General features: G+C 47.7%; 2 protein-coding genes across 3 annotated transcripts in view; both read right to left on the bottom strand.

The window, feature by feature from the left end:
* The window catches only part of LOC308580988 (H-2 class II histocompatibility antigen, E-S beta chain-like), an 83189-nt gene that overhangs the window by 22808 nt on the left and 46164 nt on the right, over positions 1–14217 (bottom strand). The gene's annotated exons all lie outside the window — the stretch shown is intronic.
* LOC308579716 (uncharacterized protein) overlaps positions 1473–14217 on the bottom strand; it is a 29357-nt gene continuing 16612 nt past the window's right edge. Inside the window, 5 exon segments of the mRNA XM_081180648.1 lie at positions 1473–1808; positions 4203–4226; positions 5447–5557; positions 5678–5959; positions 10805–11071. Coding sequence (XP_081036774.1) covers positions 1795–1808; positions 4203–4226; positions 5447–5557; positions 5678–5959; positions 10805–11071 — 698 coding nt within the window. The 3' untranslated portion in view covers positions 1473–1794.

The raw sequence follows: 14217 nt of genomic DNA, 5'->3' as shown, positions 1-14217 counted from the left end.
CCACTGTGGCAGGTGCTGTACTGGCTGTGACGTCGCATGGGGCCGGTGCGTGCATTAGTCATGCACCGTCCCGACGTCACCTTCCCGCCCACCCGCTACATTGTAAGGGGCATGTACGCTGGTTACTGCATTGAAGGGGAGTGAAGAACACACACACACACACAAAGGTAACTTGTTAATTTAATGTTTATTTCTATGAGGAGGAGTAATTCTGAGGGGTCAAACAAAGAAATAATAAAAAAGTGACAAAAAAGTTATTTTTATAATGACAAGTTTTGCGGCTCCCAGTTTCTCTTCGGAAACGGGTCCAAGTGGCTCTTTTTGTCCTAAAGGTTGCAGACCCCTGATCTAGTCCAACCCCCTACAATCCCTCTCTTCCACAGACCAACCCTGCCTGCAGTTGGTGATACCTGAGTCTTTTTCCCTCTGAGGAAATCCTTTCCCATCTGCAGATTTTGTAGCATTTGCTCCCTGTCTTAGTGTGAGCTTGATGGTTCTGTTGGAAAAAAGCAGCAATGCAAAAGCCAGCTGCAGGTGGCTGGAATGCAAAACAGGATGTTGTTGTCTGGAACTGTACTGTTGGGAAAAAGGGGCAGTCTATTCTCTGTACTGAGCACCGGATGTTAGCTCAGAGTGTCATCTGACCTGTACTGGAAGTACAGGGGCGGAGTTGTGACTCTACTGCTGGAGTCTGGAGAGTGCAGTCACGTTTCTCTGTACTGCTGAAATGACAGGAATAAAGAAATGTAAATAGACTCCTGTCTGTCTCTTTTCCCCTCCCTGGGGGAATGCAGGGAGAGGGAGGAGGGTGTGTTCTTCTCACGTCTGAGGAGGATCGCCGATTTGTGACCTTGCCTGTATCCTGCCGGGAGACGCAGACGGGAAGGCCAACAAGTATCTCAGTCAGTTGCCCGGGGGAGGCCAGTTACCTCTGACTGAGAGCTGAGATACTGACAGGTCCTGCCTCCTCCTCTGCCATCACATTGTGAACCGCCCTGAAATCTACAGTTGTAGTATAGAAATTTTAAAAATAAATGAATACATGTAAATATGGTCCAATGGGAGTGTTTTCCTCTCCTTTCTCTCCTTCAGCACACTTTGGAACTCCCTGCCTAATGAAACCAAGAGGCACCTTCTTCATTGTTCTCTTTTTGGCACCTGAGGAAAACATTCTTGCTTAGACAAGTCGACCCAGATGTTAAGGAAGCTGAGGTGATTTTAATGTTTTTGCGTTTGTGTGTTTGTGCTTTAAAGCACTGTGGCAATTTTTCTCTTGGTTTATCTTTTTGCATAGCACTTTGAGGTGTTGCTTTCCCCCCACAATTAAGTGATGTATAAGTTTTATGAAGTGAAATAACAAACTACCCAGAGTGTTTGCCCCTCACCAGCCTCCTGTGATTCTTGGCAGGCCTCCCCAATTCAGTTGTGAGTCTCCCCATCAGGGCTTGAAGGACCAGTCCTGGCAGTCTGACCAGATTCATGGTTGTTTTCAGGGACAGCTCAGGCTCCTCCAGGGAGATTCAAGGCACAAATTCTCTAGCAGAGAGGTGCAAAGAAGGAATCAGGTTGCAATAACTTGCAATCCACAAGCGGAAAGGGAAACACAAGAAGAAACTTTCCCCAAATGACAAGCAAGCAACAGAGGTGGGGGAGGGGTGGACACTGTTGTTCTTGATCTGTGACTCCTTCCATCCACCTTCCAAGGAGGTTTCCACCTCTGAGCAAGGACAGAGGGCAACTGGCAGGAAGAACAGAGCTTCTCCACATCCCAGGATCCTGATGAAGCAGCGAAGTCTAACTGATGAGTCCTGCAGACAGAGGAGAGAGAGACAAGCCCATCACTGTGGGGTGAGGAACGGGGAGAAAGGGGTCAAGATTTGAGGCTATATTATGAATCTGCAGCTTTCTGCTGGTTGAAAGATTGGTTTCTTCTTGAGAACACTGATGTCCTGGATCTGGAAGGGTTTAATAATGCTTTTGGATGGCATGCATATCTGTGGTACGACAAGGTAAAAACTCATAAGGCTTTTAAGAACCATATTGTCAGAAAGGCAGTGTTTAATGTCTGGACAAAATATAAAGACTTATTAGAAAACAAGACCCCAAGGTGGCTGTCACCAATGGAAGCCAAGGCTCAGAAAAGACTCAATATGGAGGCCGTATGGCCGAAATATTGGGAAATATTAGAAAAAGAAGGAGATACTTGGAGACTGCAGAGTTTTGAGAATTTAAAGGATAAAGTGCGAGACTGGTTACATTATGCTCAGATTAGGGAGGTCTTTAATTTGGACAAAAAAAACAGGTTTCCAGGTGGAAAAATCGAAACTAGAAATAGAACTGTTAGAATCTAAGACCAAGGTACTTTCAAAAATGTATAACTTGCTGTTGAAATGGAATACTCAGGATGAAACGGTCAAATCAGCTATGATAAAATGGGCACAGGACATTGGGCATAATATTATGTTTGCTGACTGGGAAAAGTTATGGACCACTGGAGTGAGGTTCACGGCATGCAATGCCTTGAAAGAAAATATTTTGAAAATGATTTACAGGTGGTACATGACCCCAGTCAAGCTTGCAAAAATATATCATCTGCCCGACAATAAATGCTGGAAATGTAAAGGAACTGAAGGAACATTCTTTCACCTCTGGTGGACATGTCCAAGGGTTAAGGCTTTCTGGGAAATGATCTATAATGAATTAAAAAAGGTATTTAAGTATACCTTCCTTAAGAAACCAGAGGCCTTCCTCTTGGGCATTGTAGGCCAAGGGGTGTTAAAGAAGGATAGAACTTTTTTTATGTATGCAACAACAGCAGCAAGAATACTCATCGCAAAGCACTGGAAGACACAAGATTTGCCCACTCTGGAAGAATGGCAGACGCAACTGATAGACTACATGGAACTTGCTGAAATGACTGGCAGAATTCGAGACATGGGAGAAGAGACGGTGGAAGAGGATTGGAAAAAACATTATAAGCTGTATGAATGCTAAGAGAATGCATGACAGAAAACAACATGGCATCAGTAATCTAGTTGTATGATGTATGAATAAGTGATGATTAGGAAAAGGATGAAATTTGAAGTAATATTATGTTTAAGTTAAGCAGTTCAGTACAGGATAAAATATTGAAAATTTGGGACTTAATATCTGAGAACTATAAAATAAGAATTGAAATAAGGTAATAATTTGCCGCTTATAACTATATGACTGAGAACGCAGGAAAGGGTGATGTGAGGAAGTCCAAAGATCATGAAAATAAGAGTTAAGGATAAATTGATTTTGTTGTATTTTTTCTTTTCATGTTATGTTTATTTTTTAAACTTTCTTTGTTGTCTTTGTTATGGGGTATGGTGATGGCATTTTATATGTTTATTGGTTTGTTTTTCTTTTGTTTAAAACTTGCAATGAATATCTTATAAAAAAAAGAAAGGGGTCAAGAATCCCTGGCAAGATTTGGGGGACACTCCATAGAGCGGCCATCAGATATTGTGAACTACAATTCCCATCGCCTCCAGTTATGGGCCTGGCAGGGGGGGGGGCTCTGAGGAGGGAAGGAGGCAGAGGGAGGGAGACTTGGCTGGCTTTGGCAATGGAGAAGAGGAGCTTCAGAAGAGACCAAGGAGATCTGTCTAGATCAGAAATGGGGAACCACATGCCCTGGACCAAACTTGGCCCCCAGGCCTCTCTTTCTGGCCCTCATGGCTCTCTCCAGACACTCCTCCTGTCCCTGCTTTGAACCCTCCTTGAGTGATTCCACCTCCCTTGAACTCTGAGGATGCTCCTTGCTTGCCTGAACCAAGAACAGAATGGGGCAGAAACTAGTCCACTCAGCAATACGGAAATTGTGGTCCCTGGAAGGAGGGGATGCAGCCTTTGGGGTGAAAGAGGATTCCCCCCCCCCCCGGAATGGATGCCCTGCAATGGGCAGAAGACCTTTGTCCCCCAAGGGCCAAACACCAGCCCTGGTCTCCTCACTTGGCCTTGAACTTTGCTTGACTGTCTCCCAGGTGGGACATTCCCCTGGAGACCCCCTTCCAGGACATGATATTGGGATGTGTGCATCAGGGGGTGGATTGATCCATAGAAAGCCCCTCCCCTCTGTTCTACAAGGAAGCCATGGCGGGGGCACAGCAAGCAGCCAGGAGAAGGGGGTTGGGGGAGGAGGAAGAGGAGGAGGGAAGAGCAGAGAGGAAAGTTACCTGCAGGCTGAGGAACAGCTTGCCCTGGGAGAGAGAGAAAAGAACAGAAAGATTCAGTCAGCACCAGATATCCCCTGAAATAGCTTCTCTAGGAACATGCCACCCCCCCCCCTCCAAGATCAAGATGACACACTCCAGACACAGCTAGGAACTCACCCCCCACCTCATTCTGTCCTAAGGAGTATAAGGGGGTGAAAGAAGAGTCTTTGTAGGAAATAAATATTTCGTTCCCAGTACAGAAAGGACCCTGGAGAACATCTTGCCAACTAACCTCTTCCCCATTACCCAATGCCCCCAGCCACACAAACCCTCCCATATTCCTTCGGCTGCCTCCTTTGGGGCTCTGCATTGCCCAGTTGTTGATTTATTTCAGAGACACAAACAGTGAAAAGACCCAAGGGAGATGAATTTCGCCTCCTGACTGTAAGTGTCTCAAAGGCCCTTCGCTCAGCAGGGAGAGAGAGCCTTTGACTTACTGCTGGGACCAGGAAGTCAGACTCTTAAGAGATCCTGCAGGTAATTCTAGCCCTGGAGCCGTTTATGTGATAAAATGATATTCATAAAATAAAATTTCCTATTTGCTAGATAAGCAAGGGTTAAGGCACACAGAATCTCCTGTAAAAATCCTAGTCCGCATTCTGTCAGGTCATATCCTCTTATTTGCATAGGGCAGGAAGAGAACGATAGGAACATATTCGTTAATACTTCCTTCCTCTCCAAAGCTCAACTCTCTACCATCTAAGCTAAGACTACCAATTTTTTTTAAATGCAACTTAGCAGTATTAGTTGGCATGCTATTTTATGCTGTGTATGTTGCCTGCAATCAAATGTAAATAAACATTTATTTCCATTTATCTGTAGATGTATGGTTCATTCTCTGCAATGTGGGATGAAGAGGGGGAGGTCATCCAATCCTGAATTTAATTCCTAATTACTAGTGCTGGGACCAGGAAGCTGCAAAACATCTGTGTCCTTACTCTGCCCAAAGGCTTCAGAGCCAGAGATGCTTTTGAATTTCTCCCTCATATGTTGAACAGGAGGTTTAGGTCTTAATCTACAGATTTAAACCACAGACCATCTCCATAAGAGCTGAGGCTCCATTTGAGACACCCAGAGGGACCTCCTAGGAGTGGAGAAGGAACAGAACCCTCTCCAGAACCTCTGCCTAAGAAGAGGAGGGGAGCCTGGAGCCCAGTCCAGCCCCACACCCAACCCTCCCTCTCCCCCTGGCACCCCACCCTCACCTTTCTTCTTCTTCAGGTAAAGGGCGAGTCCAGTGGCCCCAAAGACCAGCCCCAGCACAGTCCCCACAATCCCCGTCCACATCTTGCTCCTGGCAGAGTCCGACTGTGGCTCTGAAGGAAGAAAAAGCCATGAGTGAGGAAAGGCAGGCCTGGGATCAGCCCCCCGAGGGGGGAAGCAACCAATCTAGCCCCCCAGGAACGCCCCCCACTCCCAGTAGGAAGGCGTCCTACCCCATTTCACCGTGACGGGGCCTTCGAAGCTGGCGTGCTCCACCTGGCAGGTGTAGACGTCTCCACGTTCTGGCTTTGTCTCCAGCATCACCTCAATATGGAAGGTCCAGTCCCCGTTCCTGATGAGGTCCGTGGTCCACACTTTGGGCTCCTCCTTCCCGTTCCTGAACCACTTGATCTCGATCCCCGCAGGGAAGAAGCGGTTCACGGTGCAAATCAGCAGAGTGTTGTGTGGTGAAGATTCAACGTTGTCTGTGGGGGTGATCTTCACCTTGGGCTGGACTGTGGGAGGGAGGCAAGGGAGATGTGGGAGGGAGGTCAGAGATTTAGGCAGGGAGGGACCTGGAGGCTTCAAGGGAGGGAGGAGAGGCCATAGTTAACAGGGGAGGGGGGCCAGCCAGGGTGAAGCCTCTAGAGGGGCGCAACTGAGGCTCCCAGCTTGTAGGGGGGGCCTTTCTCTGACCGCAGCCCCCCTGTGGCTCCAGAGTCTAAAAGCATCTGCTGAGCACCAGAGTGATGCTAATCTGCAAGGGGAAGCAGGAAAACCTGGAAAAAGACCCTCCTTCCCCTTTCCCCCCTCTCTGTTTTTGGAACTGAGTGCGAAAGAAAACCTGGAGAAGGTTGCTCTCCAAGCAAAGTTGAAAAGGGAAAATCTACTTTTTCTTTATTCTTCTTTTGCTTCCCTTAAAGTCTCAGAGATGAATTAAAAGTGGTGAAGAGATCAGAACACCCCTCCTGCCCTTTGGGGAACAGAAGAAGCACTTTGGAGTATGGCTTGCTTGTGTGTTCATTTTGTGCGTTTGTGTGTGTATTTGGATCTCTAAGAAGAGAACTTGGATTTCTAAGAAGACATCTACTTCTGCTTCATTGAGTATGCAAAAGCCTTTGACTGTGTCGACCACAGCAAACTATGGCACGTTCTTAAAGAAATGGGAGTGCCTGATCACCTCATCTGTCTCCTGAGAAATTTCTATATGGGACAAGAAGCTGCAGTTAGAACTGGATATGGAACAAGTGATTGGTTCAAAATTGGGAAAGGAGTACGACAAGGCTGTATATTGACGCCCTGCTTATTTAACTTACCATATTTTTTGCTCTATAACACGCACCTGACCACAACACGCACATAGTTTTTAGAGGAGGAAAACAAGAAAAAAATATTTTAAACGAAACAGTGGATGTATGATTTTTGTGGTTCATGCTGTGGCCACAGACGTGATCTGACGGTGAGTTTGGGGTAGCCCAATGCAAAAATCCTGAGGATCCATGTGGATCCATGCTTTGTAACCACGTTTTTGCGCCATTGCAGCCCCATGAAACAGTGGGTGCGTGCGTGTTTTTTGGTGCAGGCTGTAGCCATGGATATGCTATATGATCTGATGGTGAACTTGGGGTGACCCAGTGCAAAAATCCTGAGGATCCATGTGGATCCATGCTTTGTAACCACGTTTTAAGTGGGGAGGGAAGGAAAAGCATTCAAGGGACAAGGAGCACGCGTGGGGTGGGTGGAGAAGGATGCGGCTAATAATGCAGAAGAGGGGTTTAAGGGGAGAAGGAACACACGTGGTGTGTGTGGAGAAGGATGTGGCTAATAATGCAGAAGAGGGGTTTAAGGGGAGAAGGAACATGCGTGGGGTGTGTGGAGAAGGATGCGGCTAATAATGCAGAAGAGGGGTTTAAGGGAAGAAGGAACACGCATGGGGTGTGTGGAGAAGGATGTGGCTAATAATGCAGGAGAGGGGTCTAAGGGGAGAAGGAACACGCGTGGGGTGTGTGGAGAAGGATGTGGCTAATAATGCAGAAGAGGGGTCTAAGGGGAGAAGGAGCTCGCGTGGGGTGGGTGGAGAAGGAGCTTTTCGGTGAGCTGAGTGGGGAGGGGGGAGGGAAAGCACACTGTTGCTTTAAAGGAGCCAACCGGACAGCAGCCACTTACAGCAGTGTAAGCAGCTCCTTTCCTCTCCCGCTTTCCTCCTTCTCTCCCTCTTTGCTGCTTTACACAGCTAATGGCAAATCCCCTGCAACCCAAGTCCTGCTCAGCGGATCAGCTGAGACGCTGGGAGAATCGTAATTTCCCCCTCTCCCTCATCCTGTGCCCTCCTGTCCCCAGCAGCCTTTTAAAAAACTTTTTTACTGGTTTTCACTGCGCTCGTGGCTCAGAGCCCTCCTGTGCCTGCCGTCCCTCTGCAGCCTCATTGCTCCGTTTAGAGAGCGTTGCTAGCTGAGGCTGCAGCAGCTGTTGCTGGCTACGCGGCGCTTTTTCCGGCTCGCTATGGCTCCCGTCTGTCCCTCCTCGCGTGTAAGCGGCTGCTGCCCGCTTTGCTGGCATGGCTCTCCTTCCCTCCCTCCTCCTTGGCTCCTCCCCCTCCTCCTGGCTGTAAAGCAAGCAAAGCTAGAGCCGTGCAAAGCCCTGCAAGCGGCTCCTGCTTTGCTTGACTGACGGCAGCCATGGCTCTGGTCGAGTGCATTCGCTCCGTAACACGCACAGGCATTTTCCCTTACTTTCTAGGAGCAAAAAAGTGCGTGTTTTGGAGCGAAAATTACGGTATATGCAGAATTCATCATGCGAAAGGCTGGGCTGGATGAATCCCTAGCCGGAATTAAGATTGCCGGAAGAAATATCAACAACCTCAGATATGCAGATGACACAACCTTGATGGCAGAAAGTGAAGAGGAATTAAAGAACCTTTTAATGAGGGTGAAAGAGGAGAGTGCAAAATATGGTCTGAAGCTCAACATCAAAAAAATGAAGATCATGGCCACTGGGCCGATCACCTCCTGGCAAATAGAAGGGGAAGAAATGGAGGCAGTGAGAGATTTTACTTTCTTGGGCTCCATGATCACTGCAGATGGTGACAGCAAGCACGAGATTAAAAGACGCCTCCTTCTTGGGAGAAAAGCAATGACAAACCTAGACAGCATCTTAAAAAGCAGAGACATCACCTTGCCAACAAAGGTCTGTATAGTTAATGCCATGGTTTTCCCAGTAGTAATGTATGGAAGTGAGAGCTGGACCATAAAGAAGGCTGATCGCCAAAGAATGGATGCTTTTGAATTATGGTGCTGGAGGAGACTCTTGAGAGTCCCATGGACTGCAAGAAGATCAAACGCAACCATTCTGAAGGAAATCAGCCTTGAGTGCTCACTGGAAGGACAGATCATGAAGCTGAGGCTCCAATACTTTGGCCACCTCATGAGAAGAGAAGACTCCCTGGAAAAGACCCTGATGTTGGGAAAGATGGAGGGCGCAAGGAGAAGGGGACGACAGAGGACGAGATGGTGGGACAGTGTTCTCGAAGCTACCAGCATGAGTTTGACCAAACTGCGGGAGGCAGTGGAAGACAGGAGTGCCTGGCGTGCTCTGGTCCAGGGGGTCACGAAGAGTCGGACACGACTAAACAACTAAACAACAAGTAGAAGAAGAAGACAACATACATGTTTACACCATGTTCACACATAGAGAGGGCACTGCTGCCCGCAATCAGCTACAAAAACTGAGTCCTCTGAAAATAAAATACCTGCAGTGAATGAAATGTGATGCTGTCATACGAAGCGCTTTGTATTTATCCCTTCCTGTAATTTGGGAGGAAAATGTAGCCAATCCACTTTAAATTCTTTAATTGCAATGGTTCAGCAGCCAGCAATTTTTGAAGGAAACTTGGAGTACCTATTCTTTTATTTTATTCTTTAGAGCCTTAAACTGCAAGTCTTTACAACTCAGAAGTCCCACTGAATTCAATGGAGCTTACTCCCAGGTAACTGTGTAAAGATTCTGTGCTCTTATACTGCAGTCTTCAGCATTTTTACTCAGAAGTAAGCCCCAATGGGACTTACTCTCTTCAATGGGACTTACTCTCTGGTATATGCCTGATCATTATCACGGATTCTATTATTATTATTATTATTATAATTATTATTATTATTTATTTTACAGTGATGATATTCCTTAGAATTCCTCAAATGTTCTACTACTTTCTGAGATCTACTTGAGGGTGAATGAAAGCCAGATACGCACACAGACAATGTTACTATTTGGAGAGACTATTTCTCTTTTCCAGCCTTTTCCAAACCTCTTTTTATGCCCTTTATGAACAAATGTGTCCAGGAGTGTGTGTGGGTGTGTATACGCAAATGCATGTGGGGCATGTTTGACAAAACAGGGTCTTTGCCTCAGGTGACAGAAAGCCTAGTTTGCCCCCCCCCCTGGGGCAGTCAGTCAATCCTACGCTCCCACCCCCAACTTCCCACTCCCACCTGTGTGATCTCTGATGCCCCCCCCATCTACCCAAAGTCAGCACAGTTTCCCCAGTGTCAGGCTGCGCATTCCGCAAACGGGGGGTTCCTGGGATGCCCCTCCCCTTCCTAGGACACTTTCCATCCTTCTGTCTCATTTCCCAGTCCTGGGAATCTCAGGAGTTTGTCCTTCCTTTTTTCCTAGCCAACAGGATGATCTTCAGAAATCACTGCATAGTATCCTTCTGATTTAGGGATGATCTATGGAGAACGGGGGGGGGGGGGGGAGGTGGAGGGTAGTCTGGTAGCTGAAAATAGTAATGAGTGGGTGGGAAGGAAATGGATCATGTTTATAAGAATTATTATTCCTGCAGTTTTTAATGTTCTATTGTGCTTTTAATTCTGTTGGAAGCCACCCAGAGTGGCTGGAGAAACCCAGCCAGATGGATGGGGTATAAATAGATAAATAAATAAATAAATAAAAATCATCATTACTTCTATTATTGTTGCTGTTGTTGTTATTTTTTATTATTATTATTATTATTATTATTATTATTATTATTATTATTATTATTATTATTGTTGTTGTTGTAAATACTTCAATTTTGTGTTGCAAGCCGCCTTGAGACCTACAGGTATAGGGCAGGATGCAAATTTAATTAATAATAAATAAATGAACTAAGATAGACGCCCTCCAGATTGCAATATACGAAATGGTTTGTGATGCTTCCAGGGACAAAGAAACTCTGCCTCTGGAGTGGGGCACCAAGAAAGGCCCCTTTATCTTTCGGAAAAGCGGGAGGCGGGGGGCAGGGAGGGGGGAAGTCCCGGGTCCACTCCCCATCCCCCCCCATTTTGGGTTCTTCCGCGGGGGGCCCCCCTCGATTCTGGACTCACCGCGCCGGGCCTGGGCGAAGGGCGCGTCGATCTCGTAGTTGTGCCGGCAGACATCCACGTTGGCCATCTCACCCCGCAGGCGCTCCTTGTCCTGGTTCCATGCCTTGACTTCGGGCTCCGCCAGTTCAGCCACAGCCACAAACTTCCCTCGGTCGCTGTCAAAGTAGGCGAGCTCCTGCCGGTCGAAGAAGTACCTATCTAGGTGGCGGATCCGCTGCGTCCCGTTGGAGAAGTGGCACTCGCCCCTCTTCTGGAACAGGAAATGCTCTGCGGGAGGGGGGGGGAGAATGAAATTGGGGGAGAAAGAGACTTCCGGTTCCCGGTTCCCTTAAGGGCACAGCTCCAACGACAGCGGATAGTTTCCCCCGCCGTGCAGGAGAGAGATGGTCTGTCGCTCTTCCATTGTCTCTCTCGTGTCACGAGATCCCATGGCGGCGGGGGGGCGGTGAGCCTGAGCAAGGAGACCCCCCCTTTCACCTCCTCCCAAAGGAAAGGGAGAAATCAGAAGAAAGGCCGTTGTGGAGAGGGAGCCACAACCTCTAAGACTCTGGACCCCATGGACGTGGCCAGGATTTATGTGGGGGGGGGGACAGAACCGAGCCATCTGCTTTGTTTAATTAATTTATTGGGGGGGGGGGCAGCTGCTCCCTGCCCCTGTTGGCTACGCCCATGCTCATCTCCAGTGTTATGTACTGAGTTGAATAGGATCCAAACTGCAGCAGTCTGATTGGTCCTAGAACAATAGGATTCAGAATGCAGCAGCCTGATTGGTCCTAGAAAAGTGCAGCAGTATGATTGGTCAGCAGCAGCCACCCAATCCAGCTCCAGATAGAAGTGAATCCACAACCTGATTGGCCTACAGGAGAATTTTGGAATTAGCCAATCACGTGCAGCCCATTGTGTAAATAATGTATATAAAGCAGATACTTTGAGGGGACTTTCATTCATTCCTCCTCACCACTATCAGCTGAAAAAAGAGCATGAAATCCACTCTCGACTCTGAGTATATTTCACCCAGTTTTAAACAACGTAAACCTCCCTCCCACATTTTATTACCCTCCGGCTGGAAGGGGAAATGTCGGGGGTGGAAGAGAGACCAGGAAAGGGGTGAGATGCCGAGGAGGGTGGGAGACGCTTCTCTGCTCTGAAGGGGGCTTCACTACAACACACACACCCCCACAAGAACACACACACACCCCGTGGGAGACGCGGTTTCACTTTCGCTTTTCCTGCCAAGGAGCAGGAAGCAACGCCTCTCTACGCAGGAGCCCATTTCAGCTCCCAGAGGACCCCAAGGGAGGGGGTGACTGGGAGAGGGACCTGCCATGAGGGGGAAGGGAGTTCAGGTTCCCCTTTGCCCCGGTTTTGCTGCCGGCGTCATGGGCGAAGGCAGGGAGGGGCAGTTGCCCCCCCCCCATCAATAAACATCAATAAAACTACATAGCAAACTGAGGTTCCCTTCCCAAAAAAAGTCCTGGCTACGCCCATGCCTGTCTTAGGAGTAGAATAACAATAACAACAACAACAACAATATATTATTATTATTATTATTATTATTATTATTATTATTATTATTATTATTATTTTATTTATACCCCGCCCATCTGGCTGAGTTTCCCCAGCCACTCTGGGCGGCTCCCAATCAAGTTTTAAAAACAGTACAGCATTACATATTAAAAATTTCCCCGGACAGGGCTGCCTTAAGATGTCTTCTGAATGTCAGATAGTTGTTTATCTCTTTGACATCTGAAGGGAGGGTGTTCCACAGGGCGGGCGCCACTACCGAGAAGGCCCTCTGCCTGGTTCCCTGTAGCCTCACTTCTCGCAATGAGGGAACCGCCAGAAGGCCCTCGGCGCTGGATCTCAGTGTCTGGGTAGAATGATGGGGGTGGAGACGCTCCTTCAGGTATACAGGACCGAGGCCGTTTAGGGCTTTAAAGGTCAGCACCAACACTTTGAATCGTGCTCAGAAACATACTGGGAGCCAATGCAGATCTCTCAGAACCGGTGTTATGTGGTCCCGGCGGCCACTCCCAGTCACCAGTCTAGCTGCCGCATTCTGGATTAATTGCAGTTTCCGGGTCACCTTCAAAGGTAGCCCCACGTAGAGCGCATTGCAGTAGTCCAAGTGGGAGATAACTAGAGCATGCACCACTCTGGCGAGACAGTCTGCGGGCAGATAGGGTCTCAGCCTACGTACCAGATGGAGCTGGTAGACAGTCGCCCTGGACACGGATTTAACCTGCGCCTCCATGGACAGCTGTGAGTCCAAAATGACTCCCAGGCTGCGCACCTGGTTCTTCAGGGGCAATGTTACCCCATTCAGGACCAGGGAATCCTCCACACCTGCCCGCCCCCTGTCCCCCCAAAACAGTACATCTGTCTTGTCAGGATTCAACCTCAATCTGTTAGCACCCATCCATCCTCCAGGCACTCACACAGGACCTTCACTGCCTTCACTGGTTCTGATTTAAAGGAGAGGTAGAGCTGGGTGTCATCTGCATATATTATGTATTATATTAAAGGTATATTTATTTATGCATTATGTGCAGTCATTTATAGAGTTAATAATTGGTTATGAGATCTCTTGGAAATGATGGGAGATAAATGGACTAATAATGATGAGGATGATTTTGAGAGGCAGGTGAAGAAGCGCTCAAGGCCAGATTCAGCTGCGCTCCCCCCCCCGCGCCCCCCAAAAGTCCCCTAGGGCTGCCTGCCATCAGTTGTCCTGCAGGAAGACTATTTAATGTGTGAATATTGTGGTTTTCTTAAAATTCAGTTGAATGTTACTTGTAAGCTGCTGTGGTAGGATTTTAATCCTGAAAGGTGGGATATAATTAATTGCAATAAATAAATGCTCTCTCCTTCCCAGTCCAAGAAGCCTGAGCTGCTCCTTTTCAGTGGGGGGAGTGTTTCCCCTTCCCTCCTGCCCCTTTGCCCCCCGTGTCCTGGAAGAAGCAAAGAGTCCCCGTGGGGAAACAAGGATTCTTCAACGTCAACTTCACTGAAGTGCTACAGGAAGGAATTTTTTTATTTGAACTTCACTGAACTAAACCATGTTCTTCGGATGCCCGATTATCATCTTCCAAAGTAACTAGTACTAACTTAAAAAAGGAAAGTGTACTGCTGGAAGTCAACAAAAGAGGTTTAAAGACTCTCTCAAGGCTGTAGCAGGAACCCCCCCCCCCATCATTCAGTTTGTACAAACTTCACACATACACACTACATACACTACGCTTCTGTTATAAATTCATAGACAATCAACCATACATCGGATCTGCACTGTTCCATTTTTATTTTACTCCATGAAGGAAGGACTACAGAATGGGGAAGGTTTGATACAGGCCAGCCATAATCCCTTCACCATCCCAGCACATCCACAGGAGCCCTGCCCAGTTGCTATGCCAACC

This window comes from Podarcis bocagei, assembly GCF_964188305.1.
Source record: "Podarcis bocagei genome assembly, chromosome: 2".
Lineage (NCBI taxonomy): Eukaryota > Metazoa > Chordata > Lepidosauria > Squamata > Lacertidae > Podarcis > Podarcis bocagei.
The sequence above is the reverse complement of the archived record's forward strand: the minus strand, read 5'-3'. Positions and strand labels throughout refer to the sequence as shown.